Raw genomic sequence first — 26005 nt, forward strand, 5'->3', positions numbered from 1 at the left:
CATTCTTTGTTGTGACTGGTTTTGACATTTAGAAAGAGATATAAGATCCAAAAAATGAAAGAATAGTACTGTACACTTTTCCGCCATCTATTGTTTAAGTTGAACATGATGTTAAATAATTTAAGAAGAAAGGCGCTTAGCTAAAACAACACGAGAATGAGACAATTGATATCATTAAAATTATATGTATTTTAGGTTTTTTCCACTATTCAAAATCTTTATAAGCTATCGTTAAGTTTTTATTCAGTTTTTTTATTTGACAGAAACTATGTATTCTTGAACAACAGATGGCGCTATACCCCACCAAGTTATCAAAAATTGGAAAGTTAGCTTGACTGTTGTTGATACTAAACTTGTTATCTTTCGTCTTCCAATATTCATATTTCAAATGTTGCTCTTATTGATAAACAAAAGTGAAAATCCTAGACTGATAACCCATCACAATTTTATCACACTGAACCATGTTTTGATAGAAATGTTAGATTGCTCTGTTAAAAATACACTTCACAACAGAGCTGCGACTTTGTTTTTAAGTCAACATAGTTTAATGAATACAGTTGAATAGAAATTACATTTTAATCACTTTAATTTATTGTGGAAGCAAACAAAGATTATTATTTATGGAACTGCGTCTAGATTTTTAATTCTGTATGGTTCGCTGACTACACGACAGGGCAGATCGTTATGTTAGTGTTCAGTTTCGTCAAAAAATAAAAACTAGTTTTAAAATTAATTTCATGAATACGCCATCGCTTAATGAAATTTGCATAAAATGAAGATTAACAAAAGCTTGCTGCCTGTAAAGGCGCATTTCTTCTTTTTCTTCGCCGGTAAGTAATATTTATTGTTATTATTTTAAATCATCAAGAAAAATATTGAGTAATCAAAATACACTTAATGGTGGTGTTTATAAAATGTCTTAAAAAATGAGAATAACCTTTTAATTCTTGATCTATTTTTTAACATTACAATTGAATATCAGGAAATTTTGGGAATTTCAAAAATTTGGTGAAAGTTCAATATGGACATATAATAATGGCTCCATTTTATATTTGCTTCAACTACTTCACTAGAACAGTGCTTACGAGTTTTAAAAAAAATAAATTGCTTAGATGTGTGGACGAGCTGACAACCCACCTGTTGTTAAGTGGATACTGGAGCTCATAGACATCTACAACGTAAATGCCGCCACCTACCTTGAGGCATGAGTTCTGAGGTCTCACTTTTAACTACGGCTGCCCTGCTCTTCAAACCCAAACTCATAACTACTTCACTGCAGAAATAGGGAGGGTGGTGGTAGCTACCCGTGCGGACTCACAGGACATCTTACCACCAGTAAAAATTAGAGTACTTAAAGAATTATTTTTAATATACTTAAATAATTTTACCTAGAAACAGTTTAGTCGACTTAATAGAAACTACTGCTTAATCTCACAGCTTGTTATGGTAATTTTTACTACGTTTTTAATAATACTAGAGGTCCCGTAGTAGTCGAAATTCGACTATAATTAATTGGAATTGTATAATAAGTTTGTAAACTACTATGATTGTATTTTATACTTCTATAATCACAAATTTCGCCAAGGCTACACTATAAAAAAAAATTTATAAAGACAAACAATATTTGATCTATTCTCAATTTGACCACAGACGTCAAGAACAAAAGTTTGACAATAAATAGTATGCATGCGTGTGTGCATCAAATACATGGTATGTAGTGTGTGTAAGTGTTCTTTATTGATTTAATGTATCTTTTATGCATTATTTTAAAAAAATATTAGCATTGTGCACTTCTTCTCTATATTTTCTATAAGTGTGGAAAATTTCATACTCCTCTGTCTGTGCAATTTTCGTAAAAAGGGATACAAAGTTTTTGCTTCACGTATTAATATATAGATATAGAGTTTCCGTGGTCATAGATGACTTTATTTGACTTTTAACCAATGAACTAACTTCTTCTCTATTTGGCCTAAGTTAATTTAGCTATGATGCTCTAACGAAATTACACAACTTAGGGCAGAAATAGACTGGACAACGGTACTTATTGTTAGGTTTAATCTTACCTCTTGTGCTGTTCCCAGAGTGATAACTATCCCATTTAAAATCAGATTTGAAAAGAATCCTTTGCCACAGTCCTGAGCTATCTTCATATACAAAAACTATTTTTTACTTCAACATTAAATTGCAAAGGAAGTTGATAAAAGTCCTTATCGGTAAGCAGCAGTTTGACTCACAAGTCCATAGCGACTAGCCCATAGACATCTACAACGTAAATGCCGTCACCCACCTTGAGATATGAGTTCTAAGGTCTCAGTATAGTCACAACGGCTGCTGCAACCTGCAAACCGAAACCGATTACGGTTTCACGGCAGAAATGGGCAGGGTGGTGATACCTACTCGTGTGGGCTCACAAGAGGTCCTACCACCAGTAACTGCCTCAACAATGATTAGTAAAGTATAATTTATTAGCTTGTTACCTGTGGCTTTTTCTGTATGGTTTTTAAAAAATGTTGGTGTTACTACTCGTGGGAATGACATGATTTTAATCTGACCCAATACATAACAACACAATAAAAGCCTGTTGGCTGTTTTTGGATGTTGTTTGTGTGTTGGTGTGCAATAAAGTCTAAGGTCTCTGTCTCTCTCTCTGTGTCTCTTTCTCTCTGTCTCTTTCTCTCTCTCTCTCTCTCTGTCTCTTTCTCTCTCTCTCTCTCTCTCTCTCTTTCTCTCTCTCTCTCTTTCTCTCTCTCTCTCTATAGGTCTCTTTCTCTCTTTCTGTCTCTTTATCATAAAAAGCAAACACATCATCACAGGTTTCACCACTGAAACAACAAACTCAAAACTTTCTCTTCTCCAAATAAATGTACACTATACAAACATGATAATACATTATTATTATATAATATTTTAGTAGATGCTTGCTCAATCTTTGACCTTGAATAAATCACTTCAGAATTAATTGCCTAACATTATGTGATCATACAGTATTTCGCGGTATCAACAGTCTCCAGATTGTGATATTAATGTTATCTAAAATGCTATATCTTATATGATCAGCAAATTATGTTATAAACATTACTATATGAATAGATAGCACGAAATGGTTATGAAACGTTTTGTTCCATAGTTCTTCTAATTTGTGACACCGTCTCATAAAGTACCTTTATTTTATGTTTTTATTTAACACTAGCTTTTGCCCGCGACTCCGTCGGGCGTGGAATAGTTTTTTTTTTCTAATTTTTTTTTTCTTTTTATTGATGCACAAAACAAATTACAACCAAAGAAATTATAAGTTTAAATGTTTAACATAACAATCTGGATTGCAATTCAAGACAGGTGCATACAGAATTTTTTTATAACTGAACAGATGCCTAAATACCATGTATACATACTCACATACGCTCACACTCACACACTCACACACTCACACACACACACACACACACACACACACACACACACACACACACACACACACACACACACACACACACACAACCGCACGCACAACCGCACGCACACACACTCACACACATATGTAAGTTACTATCTGATTAAATTAGATCTAATATATTATTAACTGGACAATATTAATTATTTGAGAATATGTTTAACTAATTTACAATATTTATAAAAATTATTCTCAAATATATCAAGATCAGTGTTGCCACTTGCCAACTTACAACAAGTTATTTTGGCATAACGCAAAATTTTACCCCCACTTCATTTATGTAGAAAGTGAAAATATTTTTGCAATATAGAATGTTAATGAACTATTTAAATGCCTATTTTGAAACATTATTTATTGGTGCTCCACTTGTATTGGCCTTACCGTGATGTTATAAAGCCTTATAGCCTTCCTCAATAAATGGGTTATCTAACACTGAAAGAATTTTTCAAGTCGGACCAGTAGTTCCTGAGTTTAGTGCGTTCAAACAAACAAACTCTTCAGCTTTATAATATTAGTATAGATAGGAACATAATAACAATTTTACTGATAGATAAACAGAGATATGACATTTATGGGCAGCTCATGGCCCAGCTTATGTATAGTAACCCACTGAGAAATAAAATAGGTGTTTTGCACACACAGTGAATGCTCACCGTCACTCATTTAATATTGTTATCGTAGAGGTGAAGCCGAGTCTTGGTGCTGTCCAGAATTCTCTTGTTTAATGAACATGTGTCGTCGTCGTGGCCTAAAGGATAAGACGTCCGGTGCATTCGTATCTAGCGATGCACCGGTGTTCGAATCCCGCAGGCGGGTACCAATTTTTCTAATGAAATACGTACTTAACAAAATGTTCACGATTGACTTCCACGGTGAAGGAATAACATCGTGTAATAAAAATCAAAACCCGCAAAATTATAATTTTCGTAATTACTGGTGGTAGGACCTCTTGTGAGTCCGCACGGGTAGGTACCACCGCCCCGCCTATTTCTGCCGTGAAGCAATAATGCGTTTCGGTTTGAAGGGTGGGGCAGCCGTTGTAACTATACTGAGATCTTAGAACTTATATCTCAAGGTGTGTGGCGCATTTGCGTTGTGGATGTCTATGGGCTCTAGTAACCACTTAACACCAGGAGGGCCGTGAGATCTTCCACACATCTAAAAAAAAAAAAATGTGCTATGGAGTCAATGTACATTTCCACTGTAATAACACTATAGAATTGCAGCAGTAATATACCTTAATTACAACAACAACGTGCTATAAGTGGCTTCACTCACATATCAATTGAACTGCCATATATTATAGTAAATTTTATGAATAATATCTGCACTCTTTTTTATTATGCAGATGAGCTCACAGTTCTGGTAATTTTTTTTTTTTATATTAGATGGGTGGGCGAACTCACAGCCCACCTGGTGTTAATTGGTTACTGGAGCCCATAGACATCTACGACGTAAATGCGTCACCTACCTTGAGATAAGTTCTAAGGTCTCAAGTATAGTTACAACGGCTGCCCCACCCTTCAAACCGAAACGCATTACTGCTTCGCAGCAGAAATAGGCAGGGCGGTGGTACCTACCCGCGCGGACTCACAAGAAGTCCTACCACTAGTAAAAAAGGTAGAAGCCAGTATGAGATTACTCTGACTGCAATCAGACATGAGTTCAACTATAAAGGTCTCAATTTTATAATACAGATGTTCAATGATTAAAACCGGTACCCATGATTCTTTTGTTGTAATAATAGCCATAAAAACCAAAATGCTAAGAAAATACGGATCGTATTTACGAACCCGAAATCCAAGTATATTATTTTTACACTATATATAGTCTTATATTGCTAAGAAGAATATATTCAAATCACGTTCCTTTACGACTGTAAGTAAGTTAGCAGGTATTTCCATAAAAAATGCTTGGCAGAAAAATCAGCTAGATCTTATTTCCTCTTGGTGTAAGTTCTTAAAATAAAAACAAATTACATATTTTTTTAAATAGGTAATATGTATTTTATTAGAAAAAATACAAATATAAGTAGCCACTTCTATCATTAAGGTATAAAGTTAACAGATGGCGCGAAAAAACGATATCAGTAAAAATGTGAGGTACTGGAATCTTACGGTCGATGTACATAACACAAATTATAAAAATTATTTTCTTAATTTTTTTAGTTCAGCCAACTTCAATTCTAAATGAGCGATTTGGAGCCTCGTGTTTAAAAAAAATATTTAAGAGACGAGTCTTAGTAGGCAAGATAATAAGTAATATTCCGTGTCCGAATTAAACATTTCGCGGAACAGCCGTAGCTGAGGACTCCAAGAAGCCGAGGGTAGCTGACCACTAAGATAGACCAAACGAATGGTCATTCAATCGAAGAGACGAGGATAGTACGGCTGGAGTCCCGCGAGGCTCTGTCCTCTCGCCCCTCCTATTTAGTTTATTCGTCAAATATATTCCCCGGTCACTGCCGACCCAATTAGCTTTATTCGCCGACGACACGAGTGCTTACTATTGGAGTCAGAAACAAGTCCTTAATCGCGAGGAAGCTTCAGAGCGCAGCCGTAGCCCTAGGACGGTGGTTCCGAAAATGGCGCATAGACATCGACCCAGCGAAAAGTAGTACGGTGCTATTTCAAAGGAGAAGCTCCACACGGATTTCCTCTCGGATTAGGAGGAGGAATCTCACACCCCAGATTACTCGGGCAGCTGTTAGCAAATCCCACCCCTCCTGAGCCTTTGCTCGCCCACCTGTCCTGGTGAAACTGGAAAAAAAAGCTTTACCAATACGCGTTAAATAAGACCCCAATTAAATTCTAAAAAGCCTCTTCCCTGTTTAACAGCCGTTTTAATTATATCTGCAGTGCTACACTTGTGTTAATTTAAAATTCATAGACAAGTCAATTGGTTTGATGAAAGGTGACGTCATATCACAACAGTGTGCTTAGTGCGAGTTTTTTAACGTTCTCGATAACGTAAAAGTTTACTCATATTTGTATTTTTTTTATTGCTTAGATGTGTGGACGAGCTCACAGCCCACCTGGTGTTAAGCGGTTACTGGAGCCCATAGACATCAACAACGTAAATGTCGCCACCCACCTTGAGATATGAGTTCTAAGGTCTCAGTATAGTTACAACGGCTACCCCACCCTTCAAGCCGAAACGCATTACTGCTTCACGGCAGAAATAGGCGGGGCGGTTGTACCTACCCGTGCGGACTCAAGAGGTCCTACCACCAGTAATTACGCAAATTATAATTTTGCGGGTTTGATTTTTATTACACGATCTTATTCCTTCACCGTGGAAGTCAATCGTGAACATTTGTTGAGTATGTATTTCATTAGAAAAATTGGTACCCGCCTGCGGGATTCGAACACCGGTGCATCCCTAGATACGAATGCACCGGACGTCTTATCCTTTAGGCCACGACGACTTCAGACTTCAGTATGCAGTTGTAACAGCGCCCCTAGCGGCAAACGTAGGTAAACGTTCCAACTCCATACAAATTTGAGTTAACTTTTACGCTAGCGAGAACGTTAAACTCGCACTAAGCACATTGGTATTCGCGATTTGTTTTGACGATGCGACGCGAAAGATTGTTATATAACGTTGCGCGACTATCAATTTAAATTCGCTTATCGCTTCAATGCCAATGTTAATGACCCCCTTTCGGCCGGTTCCCGGTTTCCTTTGAGACCCAACTGGGTTCGCCGGTTGAATTCACGTGCCTTAGCGTGTTAGATGTTCCGGTGTTTTTTTTTTTTTTGAATGAATTTACTAAGCGAATGCCTGTAATGTTTGTGAACATAAACTTTTGCGGGTTTACGATGAAGATCTTCCACTATATCAGCGTCGTCTTAACTAGCAGGTGAGCTCACGGGGCTCAAACCTGATGACGTTGCTAACACGAACCCTAGCAAGAGCCGTGCTTCGCAGAATCTACCACCGGATCGGAAACGCTACCCACTGAGAAGATCCGACGAGAAACTCAGTGGGCTGTGTCTGAGGGTTAATTTACTCTTCAAGACCTTCGTCGCGAGCGACGGGTTCGACGAGAACGGTGACCGGTGCTTGAGGTACCTAAAAGCACCGTTAATGGATCGGGAGGATCCGAGATGACGTGTTTGGGGCGACGTCGACTGCTTTCCATTCTGTCCGCAGGATCGGGAATGATCTTGTGGTCTGTGATGGCTGGTATATATGTAAGTGTCTACATAGTTTTTAAATTTAGTTAACTGGCCTTTGATAGAGCTACGTTTGGCTACTAATTCCTTCAATTTAGATGAGAGGGCTTTGTCTTCCTTGTTAGACATTTTGATTTTGGAGAAAACTTATAAAATTAAAATGGCTCACGCTCCTCAAGTCGACGACACCTTCTTGCAGTTGATGTGTCTGAGAACTGGTATACGTCTTCCAAGGGTTGTTCCATCCAAGAGTCCAGGATCTTGTCCCTGTTCGGGCGCCAAGTTTTGTATCTGATGATACAATGAAATCCCGTTGTTTTCTATTACGAGACTTTATTTTATATTCGTACAGTAAGCTTATCTTGAAAATGTCGTAAGCGAGATTCAGGCATCTGTCAAATATCTTGTATTGTATGATGGCTTCATTGAAGTAGACGCGGCTGGATGATAAGACGCCGGTGTATATGTTATCGAGCGATCACTGACCAGGCATCAAGTTATCTGATAAAATAAATAATAGTTTAAAAAAAAAAAACTAAAAAAATACGCTTTTATAGAAAATCCAAGTAAAGAATAGAAAATAAAGTTTAATAAATTTGAATTAAAAATAGTGTAAGAAAAAATTATATTATTGTAAAAAAGCGTGGGGTGTTTAATACAAACAAACAAACAAATCTTTCCTCTTTATAATATTATATAGTAATATAGTATAGATATAGATGAAGTTCATCTTTGAAAATGCTTCTTCATATATACCCATCTCGTCTTTTCGCATTAAAAGTGTACAATTTCCTAAAATATTCGAAATAGAGTTAATATGCGGAATCATTTGGTATCGCCAGTGTTTTCCTCATAATATATACTGTTAAAAGAGCCTAGTTTAGTTTTAGTTTACCTATGTTTTGACTACTATTAACAAAATTAATACATACTTTTTTCTTACTTTAATAGACACATAATGTAACTGGTAAAAAATAAAAAATAAATGTTGCAAAGATGATTAATATTAAAAATATCACACGTTAAAACCTTTAAAACACTCTCCTGTAAAATTAGCAAGTTTTGAGATTATACAGTTTTAATGCGAGAAGACGATCTATTGATCCAAACAAAGTCAGAAGTTTCAAAGCTTAATTTTTGTGGTTCTGAATATTTGTAACCGCACACAGATTCCATCCAGAACTCTTCACTGTAAATTCCGTACTCTATAGTTCAAGTTTCTGTGTTCTCGTGGTCTGCCTCAAAATGGATCGGCATTCCACCATTGGCGACCCCTAGAACCTAAAAAATAGTTCTCAGACAACACAACCCCTCCTTTGTTGAAGTGGCGGAAAAATAATTGTCGTGGCGTGCAACCTCTTTGACAGGACCTAAGACCTACAATGACTAGACATAGACCAAGACAGAGACTTGACAAGAATTCAAAAAGAAATGGAACGAGGGCGTACGTGACCAGCGGCAACGCAGTACATTATTTGACGACCTTAAAGAAAGACGCAAAAAGATGAAAAAGAACGAATTGACCGTTCTCATATTCTCAAGACGACAATGGAACAAACGACCGTTCAACTGATCCTTCGACCGTTAAATTCTTTTTTTTTTTTATTGCTTAGACGGGTAGACGAGCTCACAGCCCACCTGGTGTAAAGTGGTTACTGGAGCCCATGGACATCTACAACGTAAATGCGCCACCCACCTTGAGATATAAGTTCTAAGATCTCAGTATAGTTACAACGGCTGCCCCACCCTTCAAACCGAAACGCATTACTGCTTCAAGGCAGAAATAGGCAGAGTGGTGGTACCTACCCGCGCGGACTCACAAGAGGTCCTACCACCAGTAATGACATCCATACACCATAAATATGACATCCATGCTCCCTTAAGGGCGATAACAATTAAACATCCGCCGGCGCGTTGGATCACTGACCATATTAGAGATCTGAAGAGGAGGAAGTCTGCGGTTAAAACTAAGTATAAGTTGCGCCCAACCGAGTTTAACCGAACACGTTACGTTAAGATCAGAAATCGTTGCAATATGGTGTGTTGAGACGCTCAAAGACGTCACATTCATGATTCCGTTCAAGTTGGGGATCCAGCAAAAAAGTCTGGAAATTTCTAAGGTCATTAGGAGTTTGTAAATCTCGTCAAGAGTGTAATTCTACAAACACTAACAATAACAATATACTACAAAGTACATTATGGTTTTGTTTGCCTCAAATTTCTCTCAGAAATCACGCATACAAAACCAGACCAGTCTTCGTTTACATGTTATCTAATTGTCGCTATCTCAGAGTGCACATAATAAAATCCAATTAGGGTATTGTGATGTTTGACTTGTCAATGCATGCAATAACAGATAACATTCATACAGATAATAACAACGAATTCGTCGTGGCCTAAAGGATAAGATGTCCGGTGTATTTGTATGTAGCAATGCGACGCGACGGTGTTCAAATCTCGCAGGCGGGTACCAATTTTTCTAATGAAATACGTACTCAACAAATGTTCACGATTGACTTCCACGGTGAAGGAATAATATCGTCTAATAAAAATCAAACCCGCAAAATTATAATTTGCGTGTTTACTGGTGGTAGGACCTCTTGTGAGTTCACACGGGTACCACCACCCCGCCTATTTCTGCCGTGAAGCAGTAATGCGTTTCGGTTCGAAGGGTGGGGTAGCCGTTGTAACTATACTGAGACCTTAGAACTTATATCTCGAGGTGGGTGGCGCATTTACGTTGTAGATGTCTATGGGCTCCAGTAACCACTTAACATCAGGTGGGCTGAGAGCTCGTCCACACAACTAAGCAATAAAAAATAAAAAAAAATTCGTTCTATTTTATCATTTTTCAATACTAATATTATAAAGAGGAAAGATTTGTTTATTTGTTTGTATTAAATAGGCTCCGAAACTACTGAACCGTTTTGAAAAAATCTTTCATTGTTTGGAAGCTACATTATTCCCGAGTGACATAGGCTGTAATCATTTTTGAAAAAAAATAGGGTTCCTTACTAAAACTCCAATAATGTAACCCAAGGTGTAAAAAAAATACCTGAAATATGCTTTACATCGCGTGCCCTGCGAAAACTATTCATGATAGAATAAAATAATGTACTACGACTTTTTAGAACACATTATTATTTACAAAAAGTGTCTGTTGCGACTGTTATGTCTATTATAGTTATGCCGCAATAAGAGTTCTTTTATTTAAAAAAATAAAGCAATGGCAAATATCGTTGAAATTTATGTTAAAGACCCGAGCGGAGCCTTAGCGGGCCGCTAGTCATAAAATAAGAATATAAATTAAAATAAGACATGACCTAATAAAGGTCAGTAGTTACCAGGTCATAAACTCATTTAAAAAAAATGTCTTTCATTCACGGAATATACAATAAAATAAATATATACGTATGCGAATCTTGGTGTTTCTCTGACTTCCGTGTGCGCTTCACTTATCTACACCGTAACATACAAACTTATCTTTGGATCGTTCAATGCCTAAAGTGTTTTATCAGGCAGATACAGTTACATTCTTTGGTAAACTACATGATATATTTATCTTGATGCTGGATTTCTTTAAGGCAGTTTTGTATATGTGTTTCTGTTTTATAAATTTAACTAGCAGGCCCGGCCACACGTTGGTGTGGCTAAGGTTTTTGGTTTCTAAATAACACGTGGCCGGCTATGCTAATACCAAAAATTAACAAAGTAAGAACAATTGGATTTCACTGTATTGCGTTTACTACGAAATAAATTTCACTTATGCTTTAGCCTCAGCAACATGTGGTGTTTATGCCGTTACATTGTAGCTTAAGTTGGTATTTTTAACACAGCGCCATCTGTGAGATATTAATGTCAGACAGTATCAGAATTGGCTGTGAAAACTGATTTAAGACGCCATCTGTTTTAGACTTATGAAACTTACAATTAACAACAATACTCAACATAAGAAATAATTTTATTGTTAATTAATAAATATTGCGACCATTAATCGAAATAAAAACCATCCTATGGCCTAAGTTGGAACAAAACACATATTTAAAAAGAAAAAAGTTAAAATCGGTTCAGTAGTTTAGGTATACATCGCGGACAAACAACGTGACACGTAATTTATATATATATTAAGTAATGAACGATATATAGCGCTCGGCTATTATTGCAATATGAAGCAGAAATTATCCGATCCTACGGACCGAATGGTAAATAGTCGACGTCGCCCTAAACACGTCATATCGGATCCTTCCGATCCACTATCAGTGCTATTAGGTACCACAAGCACCAGTCATCGTTCTTGTCGTAGGGTTCAGCATGTAAATTAACCCACAGACACAACCCTTTGAGTTTCTCGCCGGATCTTCTCAGTGGGTCGCGTTTCCGATCCAGTGGTAGATTCTGCGAAGCACTGCCCTTGCTAGCAACGTGGTCGGGCTTGAACCCCGTGAGCTCACCTACTCATTCTGTGAATCTAGTATAACCCCTCGAGGTTACTAGAGTAAGTAGGATAAAAAAGAAAGGTTATAAGGAAGATGCATGCTAGTCTAGTTTTGTAATGTTATTAATGTATATGCTGTTATAAAAATTTTCGTTACGTCATTCTTAATTAGATAAGTAACGAAGCTTTATTGACAATGGCAATATACATACATTTGATAAGATTGCAATGCTAAAACCCCCATAAATGATATCGCAAACTGTGACAAGTTTTAGGATCTTTTTAACCATAATCTCTAAAGAAATTTCCTTTTGTCTCATGGCGTGTGCTTCACATCTTCATACCCGATCCTGCAGACTGAATGGTAAACAATCGACGTCGCCCAAAACACGTCATTACGGATCCTTCCGATCCATTAACGGTGCTTTTAGGTACCACAAGCACCGGTCACCGTCCTCGCCGAGCCCGTCGCTTGCGACGAAGGGCTCGTCGAGCAAATTAACCCACAGACATAGCCCATTGAGTTTCTCGTCGGATCTTCTCAGTGGGTCGCGTTAGGTCCCGTAGGGTAAGTGCTAGCATCACTCCGGTTTGAGCCCCGTGAGCTCACCTACTAGTTAAGGTTACGCTGAAATAGCTTCTCAAGGCTATCAGCTTAGGTAGGAAAAGAAAAAGTGATTCACATCATGATGTCCACGGGCTACGGTAGCCAATTAATATCTTATGGCTCGCTTGCGTTCTCTTCTATATCGTTCCCTTACTGCTGAGGATCGCGACCACACGTGACGTTCTTCCACTGTGTTCCATCATGGGTGGCACGAACCGAATGGTACACACTACCACCAAGTGCTTCCCTTACTAGATCTGACCATCTGGATGGTGTTCTGCCCATTGCTTACGTAGCTACAGCAAAAAAGTTGCTTGCGATGGATTTTTTGACACCTTTTTTTATTTATTGCTTAGGTGGTTAAACGAACTCACAGCCCACCTGATGTTAAGTGGTTACTGGAGCCCATACACATCTACAACGTAAATGCGCCACCCACCTTGAGATATAAGTTCTAAGGTCTCAGTATAGTTACAACGGCTGCCCCGCCCTTCAAATCGAAACGCATTACTGCTTCACGGCAGAAATAGGCAGGGCGGTGGTAACTACCCGCGCGGACTCTCAAGAGGTACTACCACCAGTAATTACGCAATTTATAATTTTTGCGGGTTTCATTTTTATTACACGATGTTATTCCTTCACCGTGGAAGTCAACATTTGTTGAGTACGTATTTCATTAGAAAAATTGGTACCCGCCTGAGATTCGAACACCGGTGAATCGCTCAACACGAATGCACCGGACGTCTTATCCTTTAGGTCACGACGACTTCTAAAAAAAAAACAAACAAACATACCTAACAGTCTTTCCTTGTTTGCAGCCCTGGGGCCGCTGTTGCCGCAAATGAATGTGTTCGGGCGGCAACTGGGAGTCACGCCCGCAGCGATGGGAATCGTGACAGCTATTCTGCCCCTGCTGTGGGCGACTGCGAAGCCACTCTTCGGCTACGTTGTAGATTATTGGCCGGTAAACTACAATTCGTTCATTCGTTTTCATATCACGTAATGTACGTTAAAAGCCAGTCGCGCTGGGTCAACGGCCTGTTGTGACATGGCGTTACATTGCGTACCCGTGCAATGTGAACTTACTAAAATCAAGTACCTACGTTTAATTATTAAATGTTGTTTTCCCTTAGTTTTAGCACGGGCAGTGATTTTACTACACAGATACATTTTCAATAAATAAACTATAAATTTAGAAACGCCGTCGGCGTGCTAAGTCTAACAGAACAAAGCGATACGCGCTAGGAATAACATTGTAAATTAGTTTGAGCTAAATTTGAGTTACAATGTTATTCCTTGCACTTAACGGCAATCCATTTTCAGTAGAAGCACCCATAAATCACAATAACTAGTGGGAGGGCCTATTGTAAGCCTGCCACCTACCTGCCTATTTCTGCTGCGAAGCAGTGATGCGTTTCAGTTTCAAAGGCCCTTGGACCAAAGAATTGAGACTAGAGCCTCATGCCTCATGGTAAACTCCGGTAAAATCACTTTAAACCAGTAAACAAATCCTATATCTTGGCCGCCTCATTGGTACACTGATCGACATTCCCAACCACTATACTACGTGTGGGATTACGTGTGAGGGGGCTCTCGTATCGAATCTGCGCAGCATCCATGGTCAAGAACCCCCTTGTCGGGTATTTTCAGCTGATGCCTAACCAGAGTATTTCTCGGAAGTTTAACTATATATAGCCTCATCATCATCATCATCATTCTCCTGCCCTTCTCCCAGTCACCTGGGGTCGGCGAAACATATTTTCTCGTTCCATACTCCTCTATCATATACCATTTCTTCGCTCACTCTCCTCTAACACATCGTCTTTCACGCAATCCATAATTTTTTTCTTCGGTCTACCTTTTCCTCTAAAGCCTTCCACATCGATATTTAAAACTCTCTCACCGTCCTCAATGTCATTTCGTCTCATCACAACACACATTTGACTGCCCTATTGATATAAAAGCAAAAATAAAGGTATCGTGCTAAGAAGGTATTTCTGTGTACCCCTACAGGCGCACAGGAAGCTAGTATTCATGCTACTAATATCGGTTATGACTGGGTCGTACTGTTGCCTCTGGTTCCTGCCCACCCCGGAAACCGTCGAGCCGCCCCTCCTAGAATACGTTTATAAACTGGAAACCGTTGATTTGAGACGAAACGATCAGTCCCTGAACTTAGAAAAGTACACGTGCCACTGGAATTGTACTCCGGGAACGTTCGATGTGTACCTGCGGAACACGACCGTCATCGATACGGCATACTTGGACAGTGACGTCACGAATTCGACCTGTCTGACCCTGAACATGGACTTAAGCGAAGTTCGAGATGGGCAAGTGAAGTGCACGCCCAGAGACGGCTGCGATTTGTTGTGCTACGAAAAGGGATTGAATCGAGTTAAAAGAGAGATATCAGGTTCCACTAAGAATTTGGTTGACGTTAATGAGAAGAACTCTGGAGATTCTTCTGTTGAAACGGGTGGAGGGGGTAGCGTCTATGTGAGTCTTACGTTTTGGGCGTTCGTGGTTCTGATGAGTCTGGGTACAGTGGCGTTTAATGTGGCCAATTGTATCGGTGACGCCGTGTGCTTCGACGTGCTTGGTGAGTGGTTTTTGTTTTATTCGAATTTGAGGCTTTTTTTTGCATGGCAGTGTTCATCTACGGTTCATTTCTAGGGAACTACCCTCCACGGTGTTTCCTGAGAGCTATGTCATGTTTTTTCTTTTGCGCAGTGTTGTTAGCGTTAGGCTGCGACTTGGCTGCATTTCCAGCATTGCTGATGTCCATATGCCAACGTCGCTCTTATGATATGACCCGTCTACCTACCTATAAAGACGTAAAAAAAAGTCGAAATATTTCCCGCGGCTCCTGCAACTTGTGGGCATAGTTAAAATGACTTACGGTGTGGTCTCGCGTTGTCTCCAGACAATAAAAAACAGGAGTAAAAGTATTTTTATTTAAAGCCTCATGGTCCATGTGGTAACATTAATACCGCCACTCTCCTTGGGGCGTGAGGCATATGACACTTATATCTTCATTGCAACAGCAGGAATAGGCATAGGACAGAAGTAACTACCCTTAAAGTCCAGTATTGGTGTCTTGTAGTGTGATAGGGGTTTTGTGAAAGGCTAGTCCTCTGAGTGTCTCACCGGATCTCTTCAGTGGGTCGTGATTCCGATCCGGTGATAGATTCAGCGAAGCACTGCTCTTGCTAGGGCTAGTGTTAGCAAATTCTCTCAGGTTGAGCCCGCGAGCTTACATACCCGTGTGGACGTAGCTGGAATAGTCCCCTAGACTACCAATGAATAGGTAGGGGAAAAAAGTGAAAGGGTTCCCGAGTGACAGGAAAGGAAAAAGTAGGGTGATCTCTTTCTAGATCCACCGAAAGATGATACATGATGATAGATGAAGGTATGTGACAGCAGCTAGATGCTACAAATAACGGTCATCGGGTCTACGTGGGCGGTCAATGATTTAATTAGATAAACTCTTGAAGGTCCAGATCGAGGGTCAAAATACGGTGCCCAACGAGCTTGGGGCACTATCGGATATGGGGTGACGGCCCTGCTGGGAGGTTGCCTGGTGGATATGGTATCTGATGGCAAGTACAAGGACTACACGCCGGCGTTCGTGATAGCCCTAATTGCGACCGGCATCGATCTGTATAGCTGCAGAGCGTTGACGGTAAGCGAATATCTATATTATGTTCATATACAGGGTGTAGCCAAAAATAATAAGTAAAATCTGTATATACATTTTTTTTAATTACCCTTGTAGGCAGACGAGCTTACGGTCTACCTGATGGTGAGTGATTACCGTCGCCCATGGACTTCAGCATTGTCAAGGGCAGAGCCAAGTCGCTGCCTATCACTATACTATATATATACTTAGTCTGGCCATAAATACTGTTACAATTAAAAATAAAAAAAATTCTATTGCAAATAAAATTTATTACTTTTACAGTGTATTAGTTTAATACATAAATATAAAACAATTTAACGTATGAAAAGCTTATTTGAAGTGGTCTCCATTGGCTGCAATACAGTCCTTTAAACGTTAAGGCCAGTTATCAATAGAAGCACGCACGCTTTCCATGGGAAAATTTTTCACTGCGATTCTTACGGATTGTTTTAGGGACTCCAAATTATCATGGCGTTTAGAGCAAGCCGTACTCTCTAAAACTGACCATACACCATAATCCAGCGGATTAAGATCGGGACTAGACGACGGCCAGTCTTCAGCTCTGATGAAGTCCGAAGCGTTCGTTTCCAACCAAGACTGCGTAGACCGAGCTTTATGACCTGGCGCCGAGTCTTGCTGGAAGGACCATTCTTGATTATTAAACATGGTGTTGTTAAGGGGCTTCACTACCTTCTCAAAAATGGTATCTTGATACACTTGTGCCGATTTTTTGATACCTTTTTCACAAAAGTATGGCTCAGTCACTCCTTCATAGCTAATACCCCACCAAACCATCACTGAAGTCGGATAGTGCCCACGTTGCACTCTGTCGACTAATTGGGAAGCTTCCTTAGAGCTTTGAGCATAAATACGGTCATTTTGTTTGTTAAAATGTTGCTCAATTGTAAAAAATATCTCATCCGTAAACAAAATGTTTCTATGACCTCCCTTTGCGTACCGCTTCAGTAGTTGTTTCGATTTTACATAAAATATATTGCTTTCGGACAGGATTTCTTCGAATTCTTTCCCTTACTGCTTTGACCACCTTTTTCGTACGAAAACTACGTGACGGCCAGACCTTTTTCTGTCATAAATAGAGGAGGTCTCATTGCACCTATTAATAGCCCGGTACACAAACATTTTACTAATACCAAGCGTATGGAGAGTTTTAAAAATTGCATTTGGCTCCATACCTACTTTGTGTAATGCAATCACAGCGATTCGGTTCTCTTTATCACCCCACTCCATTTTAATATCGCAAAATATTATACAATGTATTGGCGCCAAAATGAGAAAACCCAATGAGCGATCATATAAAAATGACAGATTCCAAATTCAAATGTAATATTTTGTTTATTTTTAATTGTAACAGTATTTATGGCCAGACTAAGTATATACACGTTTAAAGACGAGATCAAAACACTTAGAACATTTTTATTTTATGTCAGCTATTTTTTTAAGAGATTTTTTGACCTGGTAACGGAGACCTTTAGGTCAAGTCTTATTTTAATCTATATTATTTTTTTCTGAAAAACGATAATATGGTGTGAAATGAAATGAAATGGAGATGATTAATTTGAGACGTTAAACAACTGAGATGAAATGAGATCAGATGATATGGGATGAAATCTCGGTAAAATGGTGGTTATTTACTGAGATTTTTTCAGTGGGCTTTTTAGAGGATCCCGAGAAGCTACGTCCAGCGACTTCGTTTCATTTTCCCACATTTGTGCACTTTCACAGATATTAAACAGTTAATAAACCACCATTATTACACATTGAAACCTGAAGAAACACAAAGTCCCAATATTAACCTATTCTCAATTTGACCACAGATTATAATTTGACAACAAAAGTTTGACAATAAGCATAGAGTATACATATGTGTGTGTATGTGAAATACACGGTAGTGTGTGTAAAAAAAAACATTTTTTTTTTTTATTCGTTTCACTCCTCGCGTTCCCGCCAAAAAGTCCCAGCTGATTGTAAACAAAATATTTTCAGCTACCCTCATTATCGAGCCCCACCGATTCCGGTGCGGCATTACGGTCTGTACTGCGGATACCGAAGGTGATTGTGTTCATAGTGTTCGCCGTACTGGCGGGCACATTCGACAGCTTCATAATCTATTACATGTTCTGGTAAGTGTTGCCATAAGAACCGCCACGGAACTTGGTAGGCAGCGGCTTGGCTCTGCCCCTGGCATTGCCGACGTCCATGAGCGACGGTAACCACTCACCATCATGCCGTATGCTCGTCTGACTATAGGGCAATAAAAAAAAACCTCTTAAACGTCTTACATTGCTGTGTACAAAACAAAGATGTGTGGTGTCTTGGGATACCGGATAGGAACGAAGTTTCTTATTATAAAAATATTAATTTTATGTTTTATTCGAGGTATAAAGAAAATAAAACTGGAGGTTTCGCAACAACCCACGGCGAACTTATTGTGGTACACTTCATTCACGGTTGTTTGCATAAGAGTGAGTGTATCGCGCAAACGAACGCTCTGAGATCGTGCTCAATGAATGATAAAAAAAATATGTAATTTTTTGTACGTTATTACAAAGTTAAGTCGTACAGTGTGTGCATTACTAATAAAATCTTACGTTACGGACGTTTTTTCCCGGTTACGGTACCCTTCCGCATCGTCCCATAAGGAACTTCGTTCCAAAAAATGAATTTTTTAATAGTTATTTTCGATTCCAGCATTCGTCCGATATCTTGTGTTCTAAATAAATTGTGTTGCTATGATAAAATGTATATCTAAGTTTCGGATAACTATCCTCTTATTTAGGAAGCTCATTAGTTTCCGGAGCTTTGCGTCTATATGCGAACTTTGCAGGTTCCTGGAAGAATTGGCCGAGGAAACCGGTTCGATTGCTACGATAAAGCTCATCGAGGGCGTGGTGGTAGCCGCTCAGAGCTTCGTCGGGGAGCTTCTGTTCTTTTTCTGTTCAGGTAAGAGATTCAGGAAAAGCTTGGCCAAGAGTACGCCTCCCTCCTGCGTGACGCGAGGTCATTGACTCCGCCATTGGATTTTTGGTTACATTGCGTGCGTAAAGAAACGAAGTGTATTGGCAAAATAAAAAGTCACGATAAAAGGGTGGTGGTAGGCCTCTTGTGAGTCCGCGCGGGTGGGTACCACCACCCTGCCTAGGAGTTAGTTAATTTGAGACTTGAATCAATTGGGACGAAATGAAAGGAGATGAGATAGTATGACATAAAGTCTTAGTAAATTTTTGGTTATTTCCTGAGACTTCAGTTTTTGGAAGAAACCCTCGAAGCCACGTCCGGCGACTCTGCTCCATTACCCCCCCCCCCCCCTCCCCCCACTTGTAAATGTGCCCAGACGCTAAACGGTCTATAAGCCAACGTCTATAAGCTTAACGTCTGACCCTGAAGAGACACTAAATTAACAAAATAAAACAATTCACTCCACTTCGCATTTTAATTTTAAGTGTACTGTTTTTCGTTCATTTGCATTGCATTGCATTGCATTGTATTTTATTGCATTGTAATGTATTGCATTGTAATGTATTGCACTAAACGGTATTGCATTGTATTGACTTGTATTGTATTGTGTTGTATTGCATTGCATTGTAATGTAATGAAATGCATTGTACTGTACGGTATTGCATTGCATTGTAATGTATTGCATTGTAGTGTATTGCACTAAACGGTATTGCATTGTATTGTGTTGTATTGCATTGCATTGCATTGTAATGTAATGAAATGCATTGTACTGTACGGTATTGCATTGCATTGTATTGAATTCCAGGTAAAATAATAAAGCGCTGGGGCTACGGAACGACGCTGACGTTCTCATTGTTCTGTTACGGAATTAGAATGGCGTTGATATCGTTCATACGGAATCCGTGGCAATTGGTGTTGATAGAGGTAAGACCCCTGGGATGGGATGAAGAGGTAGAGTGTTATTAACCGACCCCAATACAAAAAAGGTAGTCCTCAATTCGAACATATATATATATATATATTTATACTAGCTGTACCCGTCTGCTTCGCTGGGCATTTAAAACTAACATTATTATTTCTCAACCCCACAAAGATTCTCATCATTAACGCCCCCGCAACTGGTGTAGGGAGTTTAACACTCATATAAATATTGGCCTATACATTAAGTACATGTATTTTCTAAATGGATACCAAGTTTCAAGTCAATCGGATGCACGGGTCAGTAGTTATAACGGAACATCCGTAAAAACCACTGTAGATTTATATATTAGTATAGATATATATTTGTATATTGAATTGGTCATTGGATTTTGTCTCATAGCAACAATTAACAATTAGATATGTAAAATAATAGTGGTGTGGTTTTAAATGCGTGATTTCGGGGATGAGTTTGAGCCAAATAAAAATTATAATGTACCCGCAACTTAATATAACTTTTTTAACTGACTTTAATAAAAAAGGGGGGAATTTGCTGTCTCAGAATTATTTTCTGGGAAAAAAGATTTTAATGATTCTTTGTTGAATCATGTTTAGTGGAAGGCTGGTGCTTCTGACTTTGGAACTGTTTAAATTGCACCAAGATTTCATAGAGACATATGTACATAGTACGGCCCGTTTAGTGGTAACTGTCGCCCATGGACATTATCAAAGCCGCTGTCCGCCACTGAGTACACATAAACCTCGTCACGTGTCGTGGCGCTTTGGAAATTACGTGGAGGGTAGTTCAAGGCCAGATGGTATTAAAAATTAAGGTGAAAAGATCTCTGGATAAGCAGTACGGATGAACGCAACGGTTCTAGGTAGTCTTGATGAAGTCTCTCAATAGATCCAGAAGTTCTGAAGATTCCAGAGCCAGATATATCGGATATAATCGGACTTTTCCACACATAGGGAGTATACTCCTTATATCTACCCTCCAAAATGGTAGCCAACCTTGGAAATGCTTAAGCCTACTTAGGTAATGCTTATAGCGCGATTCAGGGTTTTTATCGAACACCCTCTATTCTCTAATGAAACCCTTAACTATAGTTAATATCTCGAGAAGCATTGAAATATGTTTATCAAGAAAAAAGACATGTGTGCAATTCACACGTGGTAGAAGTGAAACCTTCCAAAATTAAAATACAATTATCCTAAACGTCTTAAGTATATGTAAAATTTTGTCATTAGTAAATAATTGTGAATAATCTGTTATAGTATGAGGTAGCGCCCTCTGTGAATCGATATTTTAACTTCACGTATAATCCTAAATTAAAATTCACTACAAGAGGTTTCATTCATACACACGTTAGTATTAAAAAATCTCATAGATGGCGCTGTATTAAAAAAAACAGTACACTGAGAGCGTCTAACGTGTTCTATCTCATTCTCTCGCCGGCTGAATCATATACATTTATGTGTTTTTGTCTCTATAGACTTATTTTTTCGTTTCATCGACTTTGAAATCTCAACGATTATAAAGAAGTTTCACTTCAAAAATTGGGGAAAATTTTTGGTTATTCACAAATTCTTCTCTTTGACTCTTTAGGGGATTATGCAAGGCCCGACATATGCCCTTTGCTACGCTACTATAGTCGGGTACGCGGCTCATGTGGCCCCGGACGGTTACTCGGCGACTGTCCAGGGCATAGTGGCCGGCATGGACGACGGCGTGGGTGCGTATTTGAAATACCAGATCAGAGGGTATTTGGAAAAAAAAAATTGTTTAAAAAAACTAACAAAATACGTTTTTATAGAAAATCCAAATAAAAAATAGAAAATAAATTTTAATAAATTTAAATTGAAAATAGTGTAAGAAAAGATGCTGAGTGGTTACCGTCGCCCATGGACTTCAGCAATGCCGGATGGTACGTGGCAAAAAAGATCTCTGGAAACGCACTGTGGATGACCGCAGTGGCTCCAGGTAGTATGGATGAACTCTACTCCGGCGGCGGGCGGTGCGATGGTAAAAACGAGATGCCGGTATCATCTCGAACAATTCCTCAGAGCACTCCCCTTTTCATTTTTTAGTTAAATTTTCTATAAAAGCGTATTTTTAAAACTATTAAGTACTTTAACATCAATTCCTGCCTTATCGACTATAGATAAAAATTATATAAATTGGCAAAAATCTAATTTTGCAATGCAATTGAATAATGGAATAATCTTATCAAATTAGTGTATTGTCATTGGTCCTCGATAAGTCTATTATACAAAGTTTGAATGAAATCTGGCCGTTTAAAATGGGTCAAAATCGCGTCTAAAGGGGTCAGTTACAAACATACTAACATACATACAAGCGAAGCTAATATAAAGCTTGTAAAAACCAGGTTACTGGTGGTAGGACCTATTGTGAGTCCGCGCAGGTAGGTACCACCGCCCTGCCTATTTCTGCCGTGAAGCAGCAATGCGTTTCGGTTTGAAGGGTGGGGCAGCCGTTGTAACTATACTGAGAACTTAGAACTTATATCTCAAGGTAGGTGGCGCATTTACATTGTAGATATCCATGGGCTCCAGTAACCACTTAACACCAAGGCGGTATCTCTGCAGGTTTCGCCCTGGGCTCGCTGCTAGGCGGACAACTTTACGGTTCGATGGGCGGTCGATATTCCTTCCGCGTGTTCAGCGTATTGGCGGTGATGGCGGCCGTCCTCCACGCCGCGATGTTCCTGGAATTCGATCGGGCTGGTGAGATTTTGATACCTCCACAGGCGGTGGTGGGGGGGGGGTGTGCGGTCGGCCTGGTGGTGATGGGTTACCGGTCGCTATGTTGGACGTCGTCAATGACACTGGCAGAGCCGGGCCTCTGTCAACCGCTGATCTGCAAGCCGTGTTTGAAGAAGCACGTGGCTTAGTGCCCAGGAGGAGAAGAGTCCATTGGAACCACACCATCCGACACTGGAGTGTGCGTGGAGGAAAAGATCTCTGGAATCGTTCTAGGTGATCTGAATGAAGTTCCTCCATGGATCCAAAGGTTCTAAAGATTTCAAAGCTATATGGATATATCGATTCACACAAGAGCATTGCAATCGGCAATGGTGGTAGGACCTCTTGTGAGTCCGCGCGGGTAGGTACCACCACTCTGCCTATTTCTGCCGTGAAGCAGTAATGCGTTTCGGTTTGAAGGGCGGGGCAGCCTATTGATTCACACAAGAGCATTGCAATCGTTTCCAAAGCGCACTGGTGGTAATAAGCTAATATATTTTTATGTGAAAAGTTTAATTATTTCATTTGTCAATACTCTACTAAACTTGTCTCATGTTGTCACATGTTCAATATATGAACGTAATTGAGGGTATTTCATTACTCGCCGCGGTCATTGACTCCGTTGTTTTGTTTACGTTAGATTGCGCGGTCCGCTAACTTGGTCAATAAAAAAAAAACAAAATGTGTGCAATTCGCACGTGGTAGAAGTGAGACCTTCCAAAATTAAAATACAATTATCCTAAACGTCTTGAGTATATGTAAAATTTTGTCATTAGTAAATAATTGTAAGGTAGTGCCCTCTGTGAATTGATATTTTAATTTCACGTATAATCCTAAATTAAAATTCACTACAAGAGCTTTCATACACACGTTAGTATTAAAAAATCTCACAGATGGCGCTGTATTAAATAGTATGTATATTTCTGTCTCATTCTTTGCTGGCTTCATCCTACACATTTTTGTATTTGTGTCTCTTACCTGTCGTTTTTTCCGTTGCATCCGGTTTGAAATCACAACGGTTCTAAAGAAGTTTTCACTTCAAAAACTGTATTGGATATTGTAGCGCTCCAGATAGACAGACGAGCTAACAGCCCGTCTGATGGTATACCGATGCACGGTGTGATGCAGGATTATTGTTTCAATACATTCTAACAACTTTACAGAGAGGTCTAAGGCGCAAGCAGAGCTCGTAGAGGCAGAGAAGATGCTTCGTCCTAATCAAGCTGTGTACAGAGAGACCGTCGTATCTAGTCACGAGACGTGATACCGTGTACCTGTTATCGTACTACCTGATATTACCTAGTATATACTATATCGGGTTTTTAATCTATCAAATTTTAATACGACCGTTGTGATTGTTTTTATTAACATCAACAATGACAAGGTCTGTTGACGTGCCAACGTTTTTTATTTTAGTGAGAGTCAAAATAAGGAACTAAGATATTTAAATTGGTGGCTTTAATTTTTATATTTTTGTAAATACAAAATGTATTTTTAATGTTATATGATAAAGTTTAATCTTCGCTAGGACTGATTGTAGTAGGGGAGCCTAAAGGGGGGATTCGGGGATTTCGGGGGAAAAATTGCACCCTATCAAGTGCCTCTACCATACATGAACCTTTCATAAAGGGTCGTGCATTTAGGGCAGGCGATCAGAATAGTATTTATAAATACAATTTAAGAAATGTTTTTTTTTTGTTTCCCTGTAATACTTTAAGGTATGTATGCGCTTGGTTTAAAAGAGACGGAAAGAGTAACTTTATCCTTTTCTAGACTAAAAGAGACTATTAAATTTTATAAGCTGATAAAATAATACATATTTATAAGTTGTTCAAAGTATAAAACTATTTTTTTTTAAATCTTTTTAATAAGCTGCTTCAATTCTATTAATGCGATATTATCTGCATCTCTCTCTCTCTCTTCGATCGGTCCCTCACTGCTGAGGATCGTGACTCCGTCCGATTTCGTCAACCAACTGTCTCCATCGATCCCGCCCTGCAGCCCGGTGGAGTGCGTCGCTGATAGGTATCCCCAGTTCCTCCGCTATTTGGTCCGACCATCGTTTGGGACCTCTACCCCTAGGCTTTTTTCCCTCTTATTTTACCGGTCACCACAAGGCGTTCCAAATTGCTGGTATCCCTACGTGCAACATGACCAAAATACCGCAATAAAATAATAACATACTTTAATAAAATTACCTTTTGATGTTAATTTTCCTTCATAACTAGCGGCCCGCTCCGGCTCTGCTCGGGTCTTTAACAAAATTTTCAACGATATTTGATGTTGTTTTATTTATTTTAAATAAAAGAACACTTATTGCGGCATAACTATAATAGTTAGACATATGCTGTCGCGACACTTTTTGTAAATAATAATGTGTTCTACAAAGTCGTAGTACATTATTTTATTCTATCATCGATATTTTTCGCAGGGGACGCGATGTAAATAATATTTTAGGTATTTTTTTTACACCTTGGGTTACATTATTGGAGTTTTAGTAAGGATCCCTAATTTTTTTTCAATAAAGATTATAGCCTATATCACTCGGGAATAGAGTAGCTTCCAAACAGTGAAATAATTTTTCAAATCTTTCCTCTTTGTGATATTAGTACAGATAACAATAATAAAATCATTTATTTCCTTTCACACGTATTAAGATTATTATATTACAAGTAGATAAATAAAAGATAAAAAGGCAAAATAATAAATAATAATATAATTTAATGATACATTTAATTTCGATAATGCTCACACATCTGGTGTCACATCACAATCACATCACATCACACCATGCTGGTGGTGGTATGCTGACCACAGTCGCGTGATGGCTTAACTTCACCAGCAGATTCCTGTTGGACGAATGACGATGGTGATAAGCCGAAGGTGACTCGGTTCGTTGGTAGACGCCAATCAGAAGTGGATGAAGACTGTGATGATTATAATTATGATGATGTCGTAATGCCTGATGATTTAGGGGAATACCAGGATTCAGGTG

The 26005-nt window shown here is 39.0% G+C and overlaps 1 protein-coding gene across 5 annotated transcripts in view; it reads left to right on the plus strand.

Annotated features, from left to right (window-relative positions):
- The first annotated feature begins 307 nt into the window (after positions 1–307).
- The window catches only part of LOC101743822 (major facilitator superfamily domain-containing protein 6), a 28357-nt gene continuing 2659 nt past the window's right edge, over positions 308–26005 (plus strand). For 2 of the 5 annotated variants that reach the window (XM_062675882.1, XM_038019760.2), the window contains exons 1-10: positions 308–830; positions 13490–13635; positions 14685–15270; positions 16166–16353; positions 18355–18491; positions 19196–19311; positions 20132–20250; positions 21854–21980; positions 22855–22992; positions 25853–26002. In XM_062675882.1, coding sequence (XP_062531866.1) covers positions 773–830; positions 13490–13635; positions 14685–15270; positions 16166–16353; positions 18355–18491; positions 19196–19311; positions 20132–20250; positions 21854–21980; positions 22855–22992; positions 25853–26002 — 1765 coding nt within the window. In that variant the 5' untranslated portion in view covers positions 308–772. Of the gene's footprint in view, positions 831–13489; positions 13636–14684; positions 15271–16165; positions 16354–18354; positions 18492–19195; positions 19312–20131; positions 20251–21853; positions 21981–22854; positions 22993–24173; positions 24855–25852; positions 26003–26005 lie in introns of those variants that run through there. The other 3 variants (XM_062675883.1, XM_038019761.2, XM_038019763.2) reach the window with 2 other exon arrangements.

The sequence above is a fragment of the Bombyx mori genome, chromosome 24 (assembly GCF_030269925.1).
Source record: "Bombyx mori chromosome 24, ASM3026992v2".
Lineage (NCBI taxonomy): Eukaryota > Metazoa > Arthropoda > Insecta > Lepidoptera > Bombycidae > Bombyx > Bombyx mori.